At 30.0% G+C, this 25,894-nt stretch overlaps 1 protein-coding gene across 1 annotated transcript in view; it reads left to right on the top strand.

Moving 5' to 3' along the window:
• LOC129957449 (uncharacterized) overlaps window positions 1–25,894 on the top strand; it is a 107,968-nt gene that overhangs the window by 78,567 nt on the left and 3,507 nt on the right. The window contains exons 5-14 of the mRNA XM_056069766.1: window positions 984–1,172; window positions 2,415–2,524; window positions 4,040–4,157; window positions 4,374–4,581; window positions 6,778–6,845; window positions 7,380–7,460; window positions 9,227–9,391; window positions 23,643–23,737; window positions 24,959–25,067; window positions 25,193–25,360. Of these exons, the coding sequence (XP_055925741.1) occupies window positions 984–1,172; window positions 2,415–2,524; window positions 4,040–4,157; window positions 4,374–4,581; window positions 6,778–6,845; window positions 7,380–7,460; window positions 9,227–9,391; window positions 23,643–23,737; window positions 24,959–25,067; window positions 25,193–25,360 (1,311 nt within the window). The remainder of the gene's footprint in view (window positions 1–983; window positions 1,173–2,414; window positions 2,525–4,039; window positions 4,158–4,373; window positions 4,582–6,777; window positions 6,846–7,379; window positions 7,461–9,226; window positions 9,392–23,642; window positions 23,738–24,958; window positions 25,068–25,192; window positions 25,361–25,894) is intronic.

Genomic DNA, 25,894 nt, shown 5'->3' on the forward strand with positions numbered 1-25,894 from the left:
ATTAAAATATTGAAATATTAATTATTAAAAAATATTTTCCTGACAAAGCTATAAAAACTATTCTTTCTGAAATAGAAATAATTTTTTTTCACTGTTGTTTTCAGTTAATGGCGCAGTAAAGAGCGTAGTAGTGCAATATGAAATTGTTCGTACCACAATTTCTAGTTCAAGATACGATTTTGTATATTTTAGAAAAAACGTAGGTAATTACACAAAGAAAAAGCAATGTTTTTTCTTGAAATTAATGTACGTTATGTTTACTATTAGATAATGAAGAGGATGAATTATGAGATTTCAAGGAAGTTAATAATACTGATGTTATAATGTTGTTATTGCTACTGTTATTATTAACTTCCAGTTAATAATTATGAGGAAGTTACAAGTTAATAATACTAATAACAACAATGTAAAGTCAAATGGTTTATTTTGTTCGGTAAGTTATGCTTTACCACTTACTGATTGAAGGTCAATTTGAATTATCAAGGTGTTCCGGATAAAAAAAATGTTTTCTCGTGAAGCATATGTGATTCATATAGCCCGAACGAATTACTTGCGAAACCTACTTGCTTCACGTGGTGATTAGTATGTTAAATTTATTTAATTAATTTCCTTATTGTCTTTAGAATTATTGAAATATATTTATTTTTATATTTGCGTATAGGAATGTTTTCTCGTGAAGCATATGTGATTCATATAGTCCGAACGAATTATTTGTGAGACCTACTTGCTTCATGTGGCGATTAGTGTGTTAAATTTATTTAATTAATTTCCTTATTGTCTTTAGAATTATTGAAGTATAATTATTTTTATATTTGCGTATAGGAATATTTTCTCGTGAAGCATATGCGATTCATATAGTCCGAACGAATTACTTGTGAGACATACTTGCTTCACATGGCGATTAACGTGTTAAATTTATTTAATCAATTTCCTTATTGTCTTTAGAATTATTGAAATATAATTATTTTTATATTTGTGTATAGGAAAGCAAGATCTCACCAGTACTTTGGCATCGGATCATACATTCTGTCCAATCAGCGGCAAGTTCCGTTTCACATATACGGCAAGCAATGGAGAGTTCCGATGCGATCAGACGATGTCCGAGCTGTCCAATTGTCCGGACGGTAACACATTGGGTGTGAAATTCAGACAGTGCTCCTTCCCTGACATGGGTAAGAATATGTAATTTAATACTGTTTTGGTGATGTTAAAATTTAATAAAATCTATTGCAACTATTTGGGCATTTAAATTCAGAAATTATTTCAGACTAACACAATAATTATAGAAATTATTACTTTCTGGCGACCGATTGTTTGTCAGCCATACCAATAGCATTAATCTAAATAAGCCAATTAATTTTGATGAACTACATCTTATCTTAACAACCGAATGTACTATTTTAAATTATACTTGAACAATAATATTGGGCATTCTGACTTATTAGAAATATCTCCGATCGACAAAATGAATCTAATTGTAAAAGTTGGAAGTTCTGCTTATATCTCTTGAAATTGTGGTTTGGTTTGGTTATATTAACGTCCCGTTTGAAGCAACACTAGGGCTATTTTGGGACGGACCTCGTAATTTTGAACCACGGTTAGATAACGAGGGCGGCACCTGGGCTGGCGCCACCTCTCCACACCACACCATACCAGCGGGAGGACGTTTGGTCATGACGGATTTAACGTGCAGCAGACACCCTTACACGACGGTTCTTCGGTGGAATCGGGTCTCGAACCTGAAACCCTCCGGTTCCGAAGCCGAAACCTTACCACCAGGCTACCGCGGCTCCACTTTTGAAAGTGTGAGAAGGTATTTAGTAGGTGCTCATCTATGTCTATCTATTTCATGCAAAGTAGGTACAGTACAACTACCTGTAACCATAGCAATGACTTTAATTAATGAAATTTGACGTTTCATCTTATGATAAAACTGCAGTTTCAGGTCAAATTTTGATGCCACTCGTTCTGAAAAAAGACCGAATATATATAAATAGAACGCATGAAAGGTCCCAAATACATATTCTTTCGATTGATTCAATAAAAATGCTGGATTCGGGCCAACTCTATTTTGTAAATATCGTTCAGTAATGCCGTGCAATTCGCGGTCTTATCCAAGGTGTATAAAGGGAATATATTGTGAAAGAAGGACAAGATCTTTATTAGAAAGTATGCGAGAAAGTTTTGGAGAGACCACTGTTGTTGGTTTCTTATGGAAAAAGAATCTTATTTTTGTAAATTTCTATTTAAAATGTACGTGGTCGGAAGATAAGCGACCTTACTAACATATCTAGAGGGTTTGAGCTTTCGCATGCAAAGAAATTTGATGAAATGATTGGGGTATTTTTTATTTTTCTGATTTTTTTAAATTTATAGATTAATTAATTGATTAACAAATCTAAATGGTATTTCAGACATCAATTTCCGGTGCCTCGGTGATTGGGAAGGAACGAATAATGACAGATACCTCGCTCTGATGGATCTGAGGGGTGTAGGCGAAGGAAAGCCCAGATTCCGATGTGGAGTAAGTGTTTTCAGATGTTTATTAGTATTTGAAATGAGCTGCATTCGGCGATCGTATGATCGCCCATCATGTGAATAGCATCGATTTAGTCACACCAATCAACTTTGATAAACTTTATCTTATCACCAAAAAAAAAAAGAATTTTTGTTTTAAATGACATATGAGCAATAAAAAAGGAGCATTGTTATTGGCTAGATGTACCTGAAAAGTTATGAAATTAATTGACGAATAAAATTGGCGAAATCGACTATGTTATTAACCTTGGAAATTATGCCAAGAATTTATTTTGCATTATGTTTTAAAAATAGACAGCAGGTGAGTATTGATTGAGGTGAGCATTGATAACTTATCTAACCGTCGTGTGCTTTTAAATGAAACAAAAATTGGCAAAATCGGTACTATGGTTGTAACTAGCGAATTTTGTAAAGGCTTTCCCCTACAGAGGATATAGAGTGAAATGGTATTTTCCGGTTTCTTTTGAAAATGAAGAACGGAGCAGGAAGAAGTTACTATTATTGATATATCTCGGAGGTCCAGTTGGCGAAATCAGTACAGTGTATTTGTCTGGGAATTTTATCGTGTTCCAAAATGAATGTATAGGAATTAATATTTAAAAATTTCCCATGAAAATAGTGCGTTGCGGGATCCAGGCAACCATTGATGATTTATGCAAAAATTGATCATTGTTTAAGGCTGTAGAACAGTGTCCTTGGACTTCTTGAGTGCTTTTAATACAGACATATGAATAAAAATTCCTTATATCAAATTTTTGATGTTCATAAAATTTATATATATATATATATATATATATATATATATATATATATATATATATATATATATATATATATATATATATATATATATATATATATATATATATATATATAAGTACTTTTTAATTGCATCATAGAGGAGATCTATTAATATTTTAAAGTACGGCATTAACTTATTAAATAACTTATATTTGTTGAGGTATTTATGAAAGAATAAAGTCTGAAGAATGGATAAACAAAACCTCTGCAAAATTGAAAATATGTCACTTTTTAATGCTGTTTTCTGTCGTTTGAAACTCCGTGCACATATTTTGATTCTTGCGTATATATAATTCATCTTATCTATTAAAAAAACAGATAAAGATTTCTTGTGTTTTTCTTTACATTCACCACCTGGAGCACGAGGACTAGAAGTTGTTTTACCAGAAAGCGGATTATTGGTTTCCCTGTATGTAAAATAATGGAGTTGCTTCTAATTCACCTTGCTATCACACCTCCTTTTGAGGTTCTCATGTTCGAAATGGTGACTATAGTGACTACAGCGATTCGGTCAATAAATTTATATATTTACTATATGCCTTTTTTTCATTCCTTTTATTTATATTGATGTTCCATTTCTTCATACTGTACTACAGCAACATGCATTTATGGTTTTAGCATCATAATCAGAAGCTCACAGATTTCTTGTTTTTGTATTTCAAGAAGTATAATTTTCATTTAACTCTTCTCTTCCTTTTAGATGTACCGCGTAGATCCACTCACGGGCCGAGTGTTCGTGTCCCTATCCGCCGATTCCACGTGCTACAATCAACTTCGATCTGCTACGGATGGCTACGAATCACTGATTCTCACTCCTTGTAAGTAAATCTATAGAAACAATTAGTGTATTGTAATACATCTTCAGACAACTACGCCAAACACACACACATGCACACACATTCATTTTTATTATTAGTATAGATACATTTTACTTTTTTGAATACAAAAGAAAAGTATTGTTAGGATAATTCATGACTCAAATATAAAGTTTGCCAATTTGTAATTCGAATATGCAATTCTTTTCTATTTTTCAGTCCCCGAAAAGAGTCCACCAGGACCTGTCCTGCACGCCCACTGTCGATTCCCGGATTGGGTTCAAGGTCAATGGGAAGGCATGCAAGTCCTGAGGAATGTCCTGATCTACAAAGACCACTCGAGACTTCAGAGACTGTCTTTGACTTGTCTACGCAGAGAGAACGACACTCCTGAAGACAGGTTCATAGTCTTCTCCTCGACTCATTGGTGAGTCCACATTCCTCTTGGTTTATATTTGCTGAATTTGATACTGCGTAAAAGAGCGCAATAGTTAAGCACGGGCTTCTTAAACTGGGCTTTATTGACCCTATTTGAGCTTATGAAAACCCTTTAATTGCTTTCAAGGCATAGATTGTCAATATTTGTCAGCAGAAATATTTTTGAAAACTGTCTTGATTCTAAAGATTTCATAAATATTGGTTGATTCTCTATAAGAAATTGATTTCTTTCGGTTATTTTAACTTGTTACTTATGTTTAATCTTTTTATTTTCTCATATGCGTAGTATAGAGAAAGTATACTAATTGTCAAAAAAATTCGAATTCGCGATTTAGACGAGATCTCCACGCTTTAGACCTCTCTGAGTTCGAAAAACACATTTTTGGAAAATGTCTGTCTAGTTGTCTGTGATAAATATAACTCAAAAACGCTTTGAGCGAGACTATTGAATTTAGTATATCGTCTTTACGCCAAATTTATAGATTTCTATCAAATTTTGAGTAAAATCTCTTTAGGGGAAGTCCGTCTGTCCGGCTGTTCGAATAGGATAGTTCCAAAAGAAAAAAAAAAAAAGAGAGAGAGAGAGAGACAGATAAAATTCGGTACACAGATTTAACATCCATAATGTAAACACCTATCTAATTTTGAGCTAAATTTAATGTAAGATTGACCATCTGTCGGTCTGTATATTCATAAACATTTAAACGCGATAACTCAAAAATGGAATGACTTAGATATATCAAATTTGGTAAGGGATTTTGTGACTACAAGTATGTATGTCTGAGTCAAATTTTGGGTCCATTCGGTTGCAAAAAACGCGCTTAAAACTAAAATTCTATTTTTCAATACTATTAACACATTCCAGGGATGAGTCGCCAAATAACACGCCAAGAATGATACTAGTATTATTATAGATTCAGTAGAATTCATGCCAAATTTTAATACTTCGTAACTATTGTACGCCATTGTCATGCAAGACGTTCTCTGGAATAATATCCTTATTAGAGAGTATGCGAAAAGCACGTTTGTGGAAAATGTCCGTCTGTGTGTCTCTCTGTGACAAAGACCATTCCCGAATGTTTTTGTTACATAAACGCTGTTAAAAGTGCACGATGGGGCGGAAAATCTTTCTCGCGCCCTCAAATTCTCTCAAAGTGAAAAAAATGAAGTAAGAACCAGCGGTAGTGGTCTTTCCAAAACTTTCTTGCATGTTCTCTAACAAATTTGTCATGCCAAGAGAATGTCTTACATGTCACTGGCGTACTATAGTTACGAAATATAAACCTTTGAGTGAATTTAACATTTTTACTGAATCTATCGTGTCATACTTAGCGATGTTTTCAGCGATTAATCCCTGGCATGCAGTTAAAAGCATCCGAAAATCGAATTCCATATTTAATATATTTAATTCATTGCGTTTTTAGCTCACATTTGTATGTTTTTGAAAGCACAGATGGCTAACCCTTCCTTGGTTTTGGCTCAAACTTTTATGGGTGTATGCGCTATAGATATAAAGTGTTAAATACGTGTACCGAATTTTGTCTATATAGTTCTTCATTTTGTAATTAACGCGTCAACTTATATTCGAACAGCCGGACAGACGAACGTCCTCTAAATATATTTCGCTTAAAATTTGGCAGAAATCTACAATTTTGGTGTGATGGCCGAATGCTAAATTTCCTTTGTCACAGAGAGACAGACATACGGACATTTTCCACAAACGCGCTTTTCAAACTCAGGTAAGTTTAAAATATTTAGATTCGTCTAAATCTCGTTCGAATTTTTTGACAATTACTATACTTTCTGTATACTACGTATACGAGAAAGTTATGAAGACTCAATCAGCAGCAGAATAAAAGAGATTAGCAGTGGTTAGTTAAATTTTAATGAAATATGTACTTCATATCAAGATAGATTTCTGCATTCATTTTGTTTGACTGATTTTGACAAATCTAACGGAAGCAAGATACGTCTACAAGCATTTGACTAAGCTGCCAATGTTATATATAATGTTCCTAGAGTCACACCAATAAATTGAGAAATCGTGATCTAGATTATGGAATCATAAAATATTGGCAATAGGAGTTAATATCAGAATCGGAAATCGATGAATTTATAAATAACAATTATGCGTCATACTTTATTCTCTGCTAAATTATGATCTGAAACTCATTTTCTACTCTAGTGGCGAGGAGTCTTACAACTGCGTTTGGCTTAAAAGAAGGAGCCTGAATGTAATGGAATTTCAAATAGGTAACGCAAGATTTTCCTTTCATTTTCAAGCACTTTTATTAAGTTGAATTATTTCATGTTTGTATAAACTTTTGCATTAAATTCCATTCAATTATTGATGGCAATATTTTTTGAAATGCTGTACAATTATGTATTTTAAAGACGAATCCTTTTTTAAATATCTTTTTAACGCTTCATAGTCATTTAATCGAATAATTCAATTAAAAACCGCATTTTATGTATTATATATTGACGTGTCTTGAAAATGAATTTGAGAAAGAAATTGGTTTTAAAAATTTATAATATTTATAAAAATGAATCGTATATTAAAAAATAAAAAGTAGAATATTATGAAAAAAATAATTAATAATTAGCATTTTTAATAATAATTAAATTAATTATTGGTAATAAATTTAATAATTATAATAATTAATTATAATAATCATAATAATTTTAATATTTATTTTTCTGTTGAGAGAAATATAAATTTGAAATAAATATCGAAATTTATTTTATTCATTTTACATTCTCTTATGTTACTCCTTTTTTTTCCAGGTTCCCAGCCTAGTCACATGTATTCTGACACATTGTGTCACGATCTTCAATTTAGCGATGATGCCTGGACGACTCAAGGACGTAAGTCAACATTTCTATTAGTAAATTACAACATTTCCGCAGTTATCCTTCGTTGCTGTGATTAAAGTTTGACGATGTCTGAGCGAAACATTACTTTTTATCAAAGTTTTTAATACCAATGTTAAGTTATAAAATAGATTAATGGATATGGATATGATGTTAATTTTCAGTACAAATTTATTCTGATCAAAATGTCTGAATGTGTCTTTACTTGGGTTAAAAAATTAGCTATTGGTAGTAATAGAGTCAATTAAGTTTAGACATAGTCATGAGAAAAAAATTATCAAGCCATGCCATCTTGTATTTAACTTTACTTTGAACTTTGACGTTTCTTTTTATTTTCTCATATACGAATAATAAAAATAGTATTATAATCGTCAAAGAATTCCAACTTGAGATTTTATAGAATCTCCACGTTTCAAACCTCTCTCAGTTTAAATAACACGTTTTTGACATTATGTATATCTATCTGTTTGTCTGTGAGCACGTAAACTCAAAAACGCTTTGAGCTAGACTAATGAAATTTGGTATTTGAAATACCGATCAAATTTGTAGATTTCTATTTGAATGAAATCCATTCCCAGGATATCTGTTCTGTATCTCTATTCAATTATGAGTGAACTCGGTAATGCCAAAACGCAGAGAAATTTGGTTCACAGATTACGCATTTAATTATAGATTCTTATAAAATTTTGAACCAAATCTATCGGCCTGTCATTTCGAATGCATGTAAACTAAATAAGCGATTAAATACAATGTGTGATCTTGTGATTATAACTATAATTCCATTTCAAATTTCGATTTCATGCGATCAGCAAAAAGACATTCAAAACACACGTTCGCGCGATAGATTTAGTAAATATGTTTAATTCATATCAAAAATCAATATTTTGTAATTAGTTTTCGCTCATGACATGTAAGGCATTCACGGCTTTATCCACGGCCCCTTAATTTTATTCAGAGGGAGGGGAGTGAGATTTTAATTGAGGAGTACGCGAGAAAGTTTCCTGGAGACCATTTCCAACTAGTTTCTTGTACAAATGTGAAATGGATTTTAAAATAAAAGTGGCACAGTGCGTTTGGAAAGTATCATGTGAGCATCAATTGATTACATTAGATTTTGATTTCATACTAATCAATCACAATCTGGAATAATTTGTTAATCTGAAATAACACACTTGACTTGTTACTTATGAATTCATAAATCCATTTATAAATCTAATTGTTGTTATAAATGATACGGGATTCTTTGGCGCAAAAAGTATTGTTGGCTGAACTGCACCAACCATCTTATCAATAAACCAAGAAGATTATTAAAATCAAATTCGACAATTTATTTAATTTAACCCTTTAAAGGGCCAATTTTTTTCTAGTCATATTATGTTAAAATATTTTTAGGCTTGAAATTAGAATAAGAAAAGGGATTTATTTAGCTTATTAGATAAATTTAATTTGGTTAATTAATAATTAAGTGACAAACCAAGACACATCATTTTGTGTGAGATAAAGAACTGAAGCATCTAAGTTTCTGTCTTTCTAAAAAAATGTGTCAGAACTTATGCCAACCTACAAAATTTGATACAAAGATTGATAAATTTGGTGGGAAGTATACTTCCCACGGCCTTAGAAAGGGTTAAAAGAAATTATTCTTCCTTTATAATCACTGAAACGTTTTGAAAATTGAGTTTATAATATTATTTTCACAACATTTTTCATCAGTATTATTTTATCTTACTTATAGTCCAATCTTTCTCTTTTTTTGTCAGGTGACAAGCCAACTCAAATGTTCCCATGTCCCATCACGGGAGATTACACAGGAATTTTGCCGGAAAACCCCGGACTTTGCGCCAAAGTGGCGTCAGACTGTAACAATCCGGACGTCATGTTTTATACCGTCAGCAACTGTGCGAATAAATCACAAGTCTTTGAAGGTAAGGATTTCAACGTTTCTATCCCTTATTTTCAATAATTTGCAAGATAATGTATTGAGTCATTTATGGTCAAATGTTATAATTTGACTCTATTTTATTATTATTATTATTTTAGAAATTTTGCGTTAATTTTTAAAGACAATAGAAATAGAAAAAATGGTGTTTTATGTAAATTCTAATAAATTATTTGTCATCAAAATTAGAATAAAAAATTAACCTCTTCTTCTAGATTGATAGTTTGTTGAATTTTATAATGATAGCGTTTATAAGCGTGATATTCTATCTTTAGAGTGCGTCATGTGAAGTATGATATATATGCTGAAAAAGATGTTCACTGCACTCTGCAGGATAATAAAACCGCAAACTACTAAATTAAACTACTAAATTTGTCACGTAGTTATTTCTTGAGTAGCAAGTGCTCAATAAAAATGGCGCCTTCAAAATTTTTAGTAGATATCTTTAAATGAATTTTTAACTAACATTTTAATTTTCTCGTCAAAACTTCACATTCTGTTATTACATCTAAAAAAAATATATTTTTTTCTCAATTACTCAATTTTTTTTTTTTTTTTGAAAAAAACCCCCTTTAGAAATACGAATTTTTCATAACATTTTTTCTCCAATTTAAATAATTTTTAATAATAGTTTATTGTATATTTTATAATAATATTTTCTTTTTTTATAACTGAATTTATACTCACTTACGTTGCGACAACATTTAAAAAGTTGTGCGGCGTGTGTGTTTGTCTGCACGTTATTTAATGAATGCTCTGAATTAAGCGTTATATAGTTTAGAAATAAAATAAAAATAAGTTGTAATTTAGTTTTTTAAGTGATTATAGTTTTAAAAATAAGATGAAAATAAAGAAATCAAGACAAAACATTATTTTAGTACGATATTTCGGATTAGAGATTTGATTTTCTTTCTTTGCGATTTTATCATAATATATGAAGAAAATATTTTTTATTTAAAATTCAACTTAAAAAAAAAGAATTTACCAAACAATTTACTGTTTTACAGGAATAAAATAATTTGAACTGCCATTGCTTAAATGTTTCACATTTACAATGATATTTTAATTCACGACTAAGCTTAATGATAATTCAACGGTAACAACTTTCACAGAATATAAATGCAATATCTTGCTATTAACCCCTTGACCGACGGATCCATTTAACTTTCTAATTAAGTGAGGCATCTTATTTAGGGTATTTATTGCTATATCAGTTGCTCTCCTATCCTAAAAAGGTACTAAGGATATTTAAGCTTGTTTGTTGTCGAAATTAATTGCTGTTTCGACATTCTTACAGATTTAAATATCCAAAATCCATTACTTCGAGGCATACGCTAAGCTTACTTTGTAGGCGAATATACTAATTCTAATGCTAATAGCCGAATTTGGAAGCTATTACTCTTTGGAGGTAAGGTATTTCTAAAAAAGGGTATGGGCTTAAGGTGGACAAGAAGTATTAACCTAAATAAGAAGCGCTAAATCCTAAGTAATTGCATTTTTCTATCTGTGTGGCCACAGAAACTGAAAAAATTTCCTCTAAGCAGTATCATCCGGCTCAAGTTGTACGATTCGTCCACGCCCACTTTCATTCCTTGGCAACTTAATTCGTTGCCTGCAAATCAATGGCTGTGTCCGCCTTCATAAAAACCGTCTTAATTTCGTCATGTTCACTGCACTTTTTTTTGTATGAATTCCGAAAGATAAAAAAAAAAAAAAAAAAAAAAAAAGATTTTTTTTTCTTTTCCTTTCTTCCTTTTTGTGCCAGAAGATGTTTTGTTGCAAGCTGTAGATTCGACGTTGTGCAAATGTCAGTCGCAACACTTGACGTACGCCGAAACTCATTACGTTGGTGTAATTGTTTGCCTTTAATATTCCAGGTGATAGAAAAAAAAACCGAATTACTTTCCCATTTATTACACATGACCGCGCACAGTGAAGGGACGGGGCTTTTTTTTTCCTCTCTCTTCTTTTTCCTTTTTGTAGTAGCGGTCATGTTCTGCAGCTTCATTTACCGACCTTGTCTAGTATATGATGATGAAGACAAGTTCAAAGTACTAATTGCTCGCTCAAGTGTAACACTTGGTAATAGACCTGTCTTCAACAAGTGTTTGCTACTGCCTTTCTGGAACTTATCAATGAGAACTAATTTGTGGAAAGGGGGGGAGGCGTCTTCCCCACCCCCAGCGGCTTGCTCTCTGATTACATTACATTATCTAAGACTCTTTTTTTCCCCCTTCGTTCTGCAGATGGCATTTTCCTTCCGCTCAAAACAAAAATGTAGTCGAATAAGTGGAGGGCGGATTAGCGACTCTGCAATTCGGTTTCAAATCTGTGAAAAGGAAAAGGAAAACGTTATTTTCTATCTGGCGATGAATTTTAGAATAATGTTAATTTTTTCAAAGCTTTACAATTGGTATTCTTCATCCGACAAGAGCATTATGAATTCGTTTGAGCTCGGATTATTGAATGTGCATTTCAGTTTCTAATTTGTGGAAAGATAAAACAAGACTCAATTTAGAATTAGCTCTACTATTTTAGATTCTTTACTTGTTTATTTTTTAGTATCTCAACTTGTACTTTTCATCCGATGACAGCTTTTTGAATTAGAAAACTTCAGATGAGCAAACTAGTAGTTCGGTCTGTAGTTTGCGGAAAGCGAAAATAAAACTTCTTTCCTTTCCGTCCTTGAAAGTGCTATCCGAATATATTAGATTATTTGGAGGGTTTTTTTTTCTTTTGTTTATTTATTTCTCTGTTATTAAAATGCAGTTATTAAAAACATTAAGAATTATTTTAATTAGAATTAACCAAATTACGAATCGGTTTCTTTTTTTCAATTCCCACAATTAGTTCACACTCTCCCTATATATATATATATATATATATTGTTCAAATTTTCAATCGTTAATAAAATACTTTTTATTCATCCACTCAAGTTCAAATACATTTATTTAAACTTGTAGTGGATCACACTTGATGTTAATACAGTTTTTTTTCAAATATTAATTAATTAATTGAATTGAATTAATTAATGAAGATATGGAAAAATAAATTTTTAAAGATCGTCATATTAAAAAAAAAAATCTCTTTTGCCACTTAATATTGTGATTCTGCCATATGTATATAAATATTTATATTAATTGTCATTATTTAATAAAAAGTAACTAAAATAAAAATTTTCTTTGTTGACCTAAGTAGGAATTGACTAAAAAATTTTTATATATATTACTTGTTTGCAGGAAAGATAAAGAAAACTCTTCTTACTTTCTTGTATATGAAATATAGAGTATAAATATAGTAACCGTACAGAATATAAGTATATATAAATTAAAGTAAGTTCACCAAAAAATACGAATTTTTATATATCTTACTTGTTTGCAGGAAAGATAAAGAAAACTCTTCTTACTTTCTTGTATATGAAATATAGAGTATAAATATAGTAACCGTACAGAATATAAGTATATATAAATTAAAGTAAGTTCACCAAAAAATACGAATTTTTATATATCTTACTTGTTTGCAGGAAAGATAAAGAAAACTCTTCTTACTTTCTTGTATATGAAATATAGAGTATAAATATAGTAACCGTACAGAATATAAGTATATATAAATTAAAGTAAGTTCACCAAAAAATACGAATTTTTATATATCTTACTTGTTTGCAGGAAAGATAAAGAAAACTCTTCTTACTTTCTTGTATATGAAATATAGAGTATAAATATAGTAACCGTACAGAATATAAGTATATATAAATTAAAGTAAGTTCACCAAAAAATACGAATTCGAGATTTTGACGAATCTTCACGTTTTAGACCACCCTGAATTCGAAAAACACGCTTTCAGAAAATGTCGTCTGTGTGTCTGTGACAAAGATAACTCAAGCACGCTTTGAACTAGACGATTGAAATATGGTATACGGTCTTTGAACCAAATGTGCAGATTTCTGTCGCATTTTGAATTCAAAAAATGAAGTTTTGCAGCTGGTATTTTCTATTCGGTGAAAGTAGTACTAATTACTAATATTCGGATTAGCGAATTTGAAGAACACTTGCAATGTCTAAAAACGAAAATGTATTTTTCCATTATTATGTCTAGCACTCTGCATTGAAATTCAAAAAATAAAGTTTTGCAGCTGGTATTTTCTATTCGGTGAAAGTAGTACTAATTACTAATATTCGGATTAGCGAATTTGAAGAACACTTGCAATGTCTGAAAACGAAAATGTATTTTTCCATTATTATGTCTAGCACTCTGCATTAAAATTCAAAAAATAAAGTTCTGCAGCTGGTATTTTCTATTCGGTGAAAGTAGTACTAATTACTATTATTCGGATTAGCGAATTTGAAGAACACTTGCAATGTCTGAAAAAGAAAATGTATTTTTCCATTATTATGTCTAGCACTCTGCATTAAAATTCAAAAAATAAAGTTCTGCAGCTGGTATTTTCTATTCGGTGAAAGTAGTACTAATTACTATTATTCGGATTAGCGAATTTGAAGAACACTTGCAATGTCTGAAAAAGAAAATGTATTTTTCCATTATTATGTCTAGCACTCTGCATTAAAATTCAAAAAATAAAGTTTTGCAGCTGGTATTTTCTATTCGATGAAAAGAATGGGAATTACTGGAGTTCGGATTAATGAATTTGCAGTTTGGTTTCTAATACTTGGAAAGCATTAGCTTATTAAGAACTAGGATTTCTTATTTGTTTTCATGGTTGGTATTTTCCGCTAAATAAAAATATCAAGCATAAGAATTAATTGAATTCGGATTTAGAGATTTGCTGTACGTTTACTAATTTATGGATCGATAGAAATACTTTTTTTTCATTCTCTTACTAACAATGATTACTTGAATTTTAAAAAAAAAAAATCATTGCTGAAATTTTCTATACTATGACGATACTATTCATTTAAATGAACGAAATTCGGATTAGAGAATCTAGAAAGTCATCACAAGTTAAAAAAATAAACACTTTTCATGAAAATTAATTCTTATTTAAAATAGAATGTCATTGATAATACATTATCTTCCTTATCTTTAAATACGGAAATGATTGTGGCAAAAGTGGTGTGAAAAGTAAACACAACAGACTAAAAATAAAAGAAAGAAAAAGAAAAAACGAGCTACTTGCTTAACTCTTCAACAAAATCTCTAAAAGTATGCTGACATCAGTTACTTTGTTTGAGCAGCGAAAAATAAAATATCCGTAATTATTTTCCAGCCGAATAGAAAAACAATGGAAGTAATACCATACCATTCCGATACATAATGACGTATAAGCTGATAAAGTTGATGACTTCGTCGATAATCTTACGCGGATGTTCGACAGAAGATCATCTATTGTCTTTCAGTTCTTGCCCCGCCTCGGGGATTTTCATCTAAAAAGAATAATAAATATTTCTGAGACGAATTTAGAAGAAGGACATGGATGCATTCGTGTTGATTGGAAATATCTGCCCGATTTTATACAATAATCAAACGGAATTAATTTCTATTTTTGGTGTACTAAATACCGATTCCAGTACTAAATATATCAATATTTATTATATACCTGTTTGTATTATAGTCTGTCAAAAACTGAACGGATTTTTAGACGAACGCTTTATTGTTCTGGATTGAATGTAAAAAAAAGATAGATTAACTTTCAGTGGAGAAACATTGAACAAAAATTTATTCTACTCATCCTAAATAAAAGTCATTGTGGCCATGCATGCGTATTTTATTGCGTAATATTTAATCGTGTAATTTTATTTTATTGTATAATATTTAATCGTGTTATTTTATAGTATAATATATAATCGTACAATTTTATTTGGGCATTAAGTGCTTAATCATATAATTTTTTTATAGTACAATATTTAATCGTGTAATTTTATTTTATTGTATAATATTTAATCGTGTTATTTTATAGTATAATATATAATCGTACAATTTTATTTAAGCATTAAGTGCTTAATCATATAATTTTTTTATAGTGCAATATTTAATCGTGTAATTTTATTTTATTGTATAATATTTAATCGTGTTATTTTATAGTATAATATATAATCGTACAATTTTATTTAAGCATTAAGTGCTTAATCATATAATTTTTTATAGTGCAATATTTAATCGTGTAATTTTATTTTATTGTATAATATTTAATCGTGTTATTTTATAGTATAATATATAATCGTACAATTTTATTTAAGCATTAAGTGCTTAATCATATAATTTTATTCGTACAATTTTATTTAAGCATTAAGTGCTTAATCATATAATTTTATTCGTGCAATTTTATTTTATAGTGCAATATTTAATCGTGTAATTTTATTTTATTGTATAATATTTATTCGTGCAATTTGATTTCATCGTTTCGTATTTAATCGTATAATTTTATTCGTGCAATTTTATTTTATAGTGCAATATTTAATCGTGTAATTTTATTTTATTGTATAATATTTATTAGTGCAATTTGATTTCATCGTTTCGTATTTAATCGTATAATTTTAGTCGTGCGATTTTATTTCATTGCATTATATATAATTGTGTAAGTTTATGACATCGTTTCGTATTTAATCGTATAATTTTATTCGTGTAATTTTATTTTATTGTATTATATATAATTGCATAAATTTATGTCATCGTTTCGTATTTAATCGTATAATTTTATTCGTGTAATTTTATTTCATTTCATTATATATAATTGTGTAAGTTTATGACATCGTTTAGTATTTAATCGTATAATTTTATCCTTGTAATCTTATGTCATAAGGTACGATTTAATAGTGTAATATTATTTTGTTGTATAATATACAATTGTGTGAGTTTATGTCATCGTGTAGTATTTAATCGTGTAATTTTATTTCATCATGTAGTATTTAATCGTGTAATTTTATTTTATTGTACGATTTTTGTTAAATTTTATTTCATCGTGTAGTATTTAATCGTGTAATTTTATTTTATTGTATGATATTTAATTGTGCAATTTTATTTCATCGTGTAGTATTTAATCGCATAATTTTTTTCATGTAATATTATTTTATAGTGCAATATTAAAACGTGTAATTTTCTTTAATCGTGTAATATTTAAACATAAAATTTTCTTTTATTCTTCTAAAAAAAGGTTTCTATTTAATATCGGTTCAAATTATTTTTGTATTAATAAGGTGAAGTAACTCAAATACAAAAGTTGGAAAATGGATAGAATGGAAAGCAGTGTTTTTGATAAGTGCTGTGATGTCGTGTTTCTCTATAAAAATGGTTCATATGTACAATGAATAGATTAGGCTTAAGGCTATTTAAAAAGTACACAATGGGCGTCACAATTTTATATTTAAATGTATTTTTACAAGAATCAGGGATTTTAAGCTATGCATAAGAGAATGAATTGAAAATAAACTCGGCCAAAATTCTTAACAAACTAACTGGATGTCTAAGCTGAAGTTTGGTGAGTTAATAATAAAATTTAAAATTAAAATAAACTATAATGGAAAAATTTTAATTGTAAAACTATATATATTTGCATTCTAAAGACTCTATTTCGTTACAAGTTTCAAACGCTGGTATTAACGAAGTTGATGCACATTAAGAAGAATGCTGTTTAGAACGCTTTAGGCTACGAAAATGATGAATAGTAAGAATGCTGTTTAGTTGCATTTTTACGAATGTGGTTCTTGGAGTGCAGATAAATTATTAAAAACTCCTTGGAATTTTTAATTTTGTTTGGGAAAAAAAATTATCATAGGCAAATGATTGCAGAATTCCAGATTTTAATTTATTTGCATTATTTCGGACAGAAACATTGTTTTGTCGATGACAAGTGATTTTTTCGGGACGGTCTTAAATAAAAGTATTATTAATTTTTATTTTCTAATTGTTAATAGTAGCTGTCTATATTTGTTTCTTGTTCTCCTCTGGATTTTGCCGTGTAATGGCATAATATGGCTTGTTTTATTTTGAGTTTCATTGTTTAGTGACAGTTGCCTTTACGCAATGCTCTCTCTCTCTGTGTGTGTAATGATATTTTAAATTTTAAAATCTAATTTAAACTTAATTATTTTTCTAATTTTTAGTTTAATTTATCCCATATTAATTCATTCTAAAATATTCTCTTATTTCATGATCCCATTCCACATTTTCTATTTAATTAATGCAATGAAAGCTCTGAAATTACTGACATCGTCAAGTTCCCGCACTCAGAGTGAAGGGATAAAAAACATTGTCAACCAAGCGAATTATTTTTAAAAGATCCCTATGAGTCCCTCGCCTAATCTCATAGTATATAAGCACTGGGGAAAATATACCCTCTCTCTCGCTCTCTTTCATGTTTCTTCTGCTTTTGTGCCGCATTGTGAACGGACGTATTTTGTCCTTGCTTTTTGTACATTTAATCAGGTCTCCAGAGATGAAATAAAACGAAGATAAAAATTCAAAGTGTTTTCTCAGTCTTCAGCCACGATTTTGCTTTAAAAGTGATGTGATATAAGATTTTAGTTCAAGGTATTTTGAGGTACGCCCTCATATGAAAAATATGAAATCAATGAAATGAAATGAATTATGAATCATATGAAAAATAACAGTTACGATTACAGTGCCAAAATCTTGAAATGGCAACACCAACTTTTTTTTTTTCGAATGTGTTCTCCATAGCAAAGGACAATAAATAGCGTTGGAATGGATTTGTAGCGGGAAAATCACCAGCGCTAGACAGACTAAGAAGAAAATAGAAAATGACCAATAACAGTAAAGAAACAACAGAGAAAAGCATTTTATTGCATTTCACAAAGTTTCTTATTGACTTGCTTCAACCACGATGACACTTTGCATGCGGCAGATGGTGCCTAGAACCTATCTATATATATATATATATATATATATATATACCATTAAATAGCGAGTTTTGCCGAATTGAAATAGCAAAATACTAAATTGCATATCATTTTTTAAAGCACCAGTTGTGACGTATGAAAAAATTCAAACATAAATAGTGAAATAAAATGAAAAAACTTTTTCCCAACACAACTTAAAAATAATATTTAATTATTAAATTGCAACACTTTTTTTTAATTATACGGCACTGCATTCGTTTTTACAATTATAAAATAACATAATATAAAATCATCATTTTAGCAATATAATTAACTAAGAATATTCCTAAAATGATGATCCAAAATTAATTTATAAAATATCTGATTTTAATTGTAATTAATTAAGTTTAGTCGTACTGCCTTTATAATTAAATAAAATCGCAAAATTAAGTAACTATCGTAAAAATTCTTGTGAATTCGGAAGTTTCTAAAGGCGTGATTTCACTAAACAATGGTCTGGATTTAATAATAAGGCCTTGACAGTAACGAATAAGAATTGAGTATGAATTTTTGATCTTTTTTATTTCGAAGACTGAAACAAAAATTTTACCGCAGATCTGCAATTTTAATGGCAAGACTTTATGGCAAATTTCATTCAGAAAGCACAATTCAGAATATACAGTTTCAAGGTGTAACATACGTGAATGTGGTAGTGCGTGAGAGTATTGCTGATAATGGCAGGAAGCTCGGAACATCTAAAAATTTAAAACTAGTCGCCTCAGGTGACTAACTGGTTCCCTGGGAATATTGTTTATATTTGATTTCAGATAAATAGTTCAGAAATAAGGTCATGTCTATGTTTCTACCAAGCTGTCTGGCATTAAGGTTTCTTATTTTATATTTTTTATTTAATGTGTAAATGAACCTTTGTAATGGACATGGTCTCTCGCAACATCATAGCGCTATTAAAGGTTTAAATATCCAGTATATGTCTTCTAAATTTCGCAATATTCTAAAATTGCTTTTTTATTTATCTTGTAAATTACACACACACACGCACGCACGCACACACATAAATATATATATATTAAACATAATACTTTATAATCTTATACTTTTATTTATCTTTCAACATTGATGGAAAATCACGTGATTAGATTGATGAAAAAATCAAAAGGGTTTGGACATCAGAGACAAAATTGTAATTCACTTTTGGAAATTAGCGAAAAATACTTTTAAAAAATTTAAAAAATGCCAAAATTTAGAAAATTTGTGGGGACTATTAAATTAGAGCCTTTAAGAAGACAATTTTTAAAAATTTTTGAATGGTGTAAAAATTATCTTTCTGCATAATTTTTTGAAACTATTGTACAAAAATAAATTAAAACAGTTTCTGAATTTCACTTAATTTTTAATTAATTAAAATTATAATTACAATTTTAAAAACATCACTCCGAGGTGCACATTCCCACCCTCCAAAGTATATATGTGCCAAATTAGGTTGCTATAAAATATACGGTCTGAACTATAGAGCATCAACACACACTCACACACACTTTGGTTTTTTTTAAATTTTATTATTGGTAGAGGTAAATTGCAAAGCCATAATGCCCCATCTGAAACTATTGTCTGATTCCGTCAATTTTTATTTTATATGAAATGTCATGACCCTTAGAGATATCATCACTTGTAGCCCGCAATATTTTCATGCTATCCTACTAGAGCTTGGAGTCTATTTCTTATTATTTTATTTCGACTTTAAAGAAATGCTGAACTGATGAAGCCTTGATATACGTAGCATAAAATTATAATTTCACATACTTTTCATCTCAATTGAAACATCTATAAGCTAATTCCAACCTGTTGCCTCTTGAAACGCAATGAAAAGATTACCTCCCCCCCCCCCCCTTCTCTCTCTTTGTTGAAACGGGAGAAATCGTCGAGCAACAGGTGTGTTAGGATGTGACAAGTTCCTTCGAGATCCCTATTTTGCAGATATCCGTCCACAACAGTTGTGTGACGGACCGGCCGAGAAGCCCTTCGGGTTGAGTGATCTGTCTGCTACGGTTCGGTGATCACGCAAACCACCCTCATTTGAAACCACCTCTCATTCCCCAAAATGCGTCAAATAACTGCTTTGGAATGTGGACCGTCACCTGAGGGGAGAACAAACACTGCTGTCGGAATTCCAACCTGTTGATGTAGACCCGGTTCGAAATTCTGGTTCAGTGTTTAATATCCATGATATTGATTGCTGTTTCGCTGACTTGTTTTGAGTTTTCCAATTCTGAAACCCTTTCTGCAAAAATAACTTTTAACCCGATGAATCAATTTGCTCGGGTTGTCAAATATGCGTGAAAAATTATACTTTAGATCGATGTTGATATGCGACGACTTTTCCAGCTGAGTTAGCATCAGTGAACTCTTGGATGGGTTTATTTGTCTTTTAGTTTTACTTTACTTTTTTTTTTTTTAACTCGTAATGGACTAGTGAAAAAGATAGCGAAATATAAAATTCAATGTCATTTTTAATGTCTTAACTAACCGTTAATGGCATTGATAATATTATAATCCGGAAACCTAAAATCGGAAGAAAATCTGTTTTAAATGAATCAGTTTATTCTTTCCTGACGCATATTTGATCTAAAGAAAATGATTCGTTTAAAGTAATCATTAGGATCATTGGCAAAAGACTCGATCGCTTCATTTAACTAATAAGGAATTTGAATTTTCTTTTGAAGAATTTTAATTTTTAATTTTTTTACGGATTTTGAATTTTTGATTTTTGAAATTTTTGAATCTTAAATTTGATGCAGGAATATTATCGGAAATTTTTATAATTTGAAAATATAGAATCGGAAGAAAGTCTGTTTCGAATGAATCCATTTCTACGGATTTGCTTTCCTGGCGCATATTTGACTTCAAGGAAACGATTCATTTAAAATAATCATTTGGATGATTGACAATAAACTCGATTGCTTCCATTTAAGTTCTAAGATACTTCGAATTTTTTTGAAAGCAAGAAAATGTTTGTTAAATCTTAAATTTGTAAATAGGGATGTCTTCGGAAATATTTGTGATTTGAAAATATAGAATCAGAAGAAAAAAAATCTGTGTTAAACGAATCAAATTTTTTCTTCGAAATTACTATCCTCACATATATTTGACTTGAAGAAAATGATTCATTTAAAGTAATCATTTAGTTGATTGACAATACATTCGATCGCTTCATTTAATTACTGAGAACTTTTGAGATTTTTTTTTTTTTTTTTTTTTGAACTACTGAGAATTTTTTTGAAAGCAATAAAAAGTTTTGTAAAAAAGTTGTAAGTGGAGATATCGTCGGAAATATATACATAAAAATATAGAATCGGAAAAACAATCTATGTTGACTAAATCAATATTTTTCGGAATTACTTTTCTCACGTATATTTAAGCTAAAGAAAATGATTCATTTAAAGTAATCATTTGGATAATTGATAATAAATTCGATTATTTCATTTAAGTACTAAGTAATTTGAATTTTTTGAGGGCAATAAAAAGGTTTATAAAATCTTAACTTTGTAAGCAGAGATATTATCGGAAATATTTATAATTTTGAAAATAGGGAATCGGGAAAAATTTATATTGAATGAGTCAACATTTTTTTTTTTTTTTTTTTTTTTGGAATTACTCTTTGCATATACATTTGACCGGAAAAAATGACCTTTTCATTCAGTTGGATGACTGATGGTCGAACCGATCGCTCGATTTAATTTAATATCTTTGAACATTGAACTTTTGTGAGTATTAGAAACCTTTGTACAATCTGAAATTTGTAAAAAGCAATATCATCGAAGGTATTTATACTTTTAAAATTGGGAATCTGGAAAAATTTCTTTTGAATGATTCAAATTCCTCGAAATTGTATTCCTCATTCTTACTGATTCGTTTAAATTGGATGTTGACGATGGAATCTATCATTTCGTTTCATTTATCTTCTGAAAATTCAGAAATTTTCAGAGCAGTTGAAAATTGTAAAATTTGAAATGAGTAAGGCAGCAATGTTATAGAAAATGTTTAGAATTCAGAAACTTAGAATTGGAATAAAATTTATTTTCAATAAATTAGCTTGCCCGAAATTTCTTTAAATAAAATGATTTTTCTGGTCGAATATGCATGAGAAATTATTTTGATTATCAGTATTTGGTTAATTGTTCCATTTTTTTCAACTTCTGAAAACTTTCAAATTGATTTATTTATCAATTATTTTGAATGATAGCTTTGGTTTGGTAATGGAATCTTTTAAATTCTTGTATAGATGGCGAATGTCGCTTCTTTTGTTGCTTTATGATAAACTATTTGACCTGTCGCTTTCGGTGACCAACTATTCATTAACCATTTTAAAAGTATTCATTTAATCGTGTCAAACAATATTGATGAATTGAGTCTGATCACAACAAAAAGAAATTTCTATTCGAAATTATATTTCTAGAATAAAAATAGAACATTGCGATTGAGTAGTTGTACTTGCAAAGTGATAGAACTAATTATAGAAATATCTCCAGTTGTAGCTGTTTTTTTTTTTTTTTGGCGACATTTTTCGTATAGTGGAGGAGAATGGGGATAGACGTCCCTTGCTGATACATTTAAGGATCATGCGTTTCCATTTAAAATAAAAAAAATGGCGAGTTTGTTAGCTTTTGTTGCTTTATTATGTGCTAAATGGCGAAACTAAATCTCTCATTTATCCTATGCTTTAGAGTAGCAATTAATTATTAAAGATCTAAAGAGATCTAAAAACTCTTGAAGGATTGGACATAAAAAATTCGAAAATTATTAGATGTCAAAGAATATGTTTTTTACTGTTCCTTGCAAATAAATAGAATAAATAAACGCAGGCTTAACGGAAGTATATTGCTTTTTTGTGTGACGTTGACCCACTATTTTATTTCGATAGAAGAGAAACTTCCAAAACCTATCCCACTCGCAGTTGACAAAAGGCACATCAGTCTACATTTTCTTAAATAATGGTTAATACACCAGAGTATTGAATATATAAATTTCTTCTTTCTGGTACATCACATGTCTCCTGGCCATATGATGATTTTGTCCACAAGACCGTGATGACCTAGTACTAATATCTTGACTTCGGAACCGGAGGGTTTGAAGCTGAAGACTCAATTCCACCGGGTCAAACGTCCTTCGGTTGATGCATTGCGGCAGTTTTGAGATTGCGTTGCCAGTTCAGGTATTGTCCTCGTCATCTTATCGGGGTTCAAAAATTAGAGATCCTTCTCAAAATAACCCCTGCCTTCAAACGGAACGTTAATATAACTAAATTAAACTTATCCCTATGGGTTACTGGTGGGCAATGTAAAAATGCTTTACTGCATGTGATTTAAAATGATAAATTGTTTAGTTGTCTACATCATTTTGCTCATGGTGTCGCATTTCTTCTTGCAGAGCGTGAATATAGATGCTTGGGAAGTTGGCAGGAACCTGGCGGGGTCACTTTCACGTACACACAGAGGAGGGAGATGGATGGTTTTCAGTGTTTCGTAAGTATATTGTGCAGTTTGTTTACTCTTTCTGATTTATGTCATCAAATTCTGCCACAATAAATTGCTATTAATCTTCTTGCTGTTTACTTTTTTTTTTTTTTTTTTTTTGCAACTTAAGTAGTGGAATTGAAAATTACAACTATGCGATGAACTTACTATCTATTACATAAATATGATTTTATTGATTAAACATTGTTTTGTTTAATCAATGATCACTGATTTGCTTGACTGAAAATGAACATTAATTGGAAAAATTGAATATTCATTTGTTTGATATGAACACTGATTTGAATGGTTGAAAATAAATTTTGAAGACTGATTTGAACGATTGAAAATGGATTTGAGCGATTGAACATTGATTTGAGTGGTTGAACATGAATTTTGAACATTTATTTGAATAATTGAACATTTATTTGTTTGAGTGAACATGAATTTCGAACATTGATTTCAATAGTTGAACATATATTTCGAACATTGATTTGATTGATTTAACATAGATTTGTTTGATTGAAAATGAATTTTGAAAATTGATTTGACTGATTGAATCTGAATATTAATTTGATTGATCGAACCTGAGCACTGAGCATTCATTTGAATATAAAACGTTTTTGCACAAATTGTCGTATTACATATTCGGAAATGAATAGTAATTATTTACTGTTTTCGTTGAATCGTTATATTTTATTATATTTGGTTTAGTTTAGATTTATGTAGTATTTTAATTTGGTTTGATTCCTTCAAGATAACAGATGGCACTAAAGCTTCAAATATTCAAGAAAAAATGCCCTTTGCAATCAGGTGTCCTTTACATAAGAATGAAAAGGACACTTAAGGCATATAAGTATGTCCAATTTTCTTATAAATCAACTACGATTGCTGCTTAACAACAAATGAGAAAATCAAAAATTCTAAAATTAAGTGCACCTGAAAAGTATATCTTAGTAGGCGAAGCAATAAAATCATTCTTTTGCCAAGTTGGCACGCAAGTTTTATTGCCAAATTGATTTAACTTTCTTTTTCTTTTTTTTTCTGTCACTTTTTCCGTTTGTAAGCTCATATTTTCTTCCAATTCTGTACAATTCACTTATTAGAGTAAATTCTATGTTTGTGATGAAAAAGAGATACTTGTTCCGTAATATTTTTTTTCTAAGAATGAAATGATTGATTGTATTGTTGTGTGACTGACTTCCTTACTTTCTTTTTTTCACTCCTTTCTAGTCTGGGAAAGTGCTGCAGGGTGGAAAAGAAGCTTACATCAAAGAAGCTGGTCACAGTTGCATCAGAGGCGAGGACCCTCTTATTTATGGCATGAGAATCACAAGGCATGGTAAGTAAAACATATAAAATAAAAGAACATTAAATTAAAAATATATATATTATTTTATTATTTATATGCAATTTTAATTTTCAAATGTAAAATTCAATAGCAAATGTTTTTATTTCTCATTTTAGCAACATGCCCTGATATTGGACTTTCAGTTTCTAACAGACCGCGTTACCCAACTATACCACCAGAGGGCCAAGAAGATCCTTACTATAGTCCAGTACCAAATGATCCTTATTGGTACCAAAAAGAAAACGAGGATGATTCTAGTGAAAAGAACAGGAAGTCACCTACACGTATGTACCATTTCCAATTTTTTTAATACAATTTTTAATATGTTAATATCTTGAATTATGCAAACTGTATGTCGCGGTGTTTCTAATTTCTTGCCTGGCGTTCCAAATATATCTCATTTTATACTGCTTGAAAATGTAATAGTCACAACAATATAATTACACCTGATGCAACAAAGGGCACTGGCACGTTTTGACTAGGTGAAGTAGGCAGCTGCCTTCGGCCGCTCGGCTGCGTTATCACACAAATAGATCGATTTCAAAACGTTATTTTTTAGCTGTCAAATAAATAAATTGCATAGAAATTACAAATATATTAATTATAAAGTACCCAGGATAATATTAATTCTTTATCAAGATAATTAATCAGGTACCAATATGGTTCAAGATAATATTAACATTTAATCAAGATAATTAGTCAGGTTCCAATGTTTCAAGATAATATTAACACTTTATGAAGATAATTATTCAGAATCCGATAAGTTTCATTTCCTAATTCTTATAAACCTCGAACTTCCACTTTAATATTATTTGGTA

This window comes from Argiope bruennichi, chromosome 11, assembly GCF_947563725.1.
Source record: "Argiope bruennichi chromosome 11, qqArgBrue1.1, whole genome shotgun sequence".
NCBI lineage: Eukaryota > Metazoa > Arthropoda > Arachnida > Araneae > Araneidae > Argiope > Argiope bruennichi.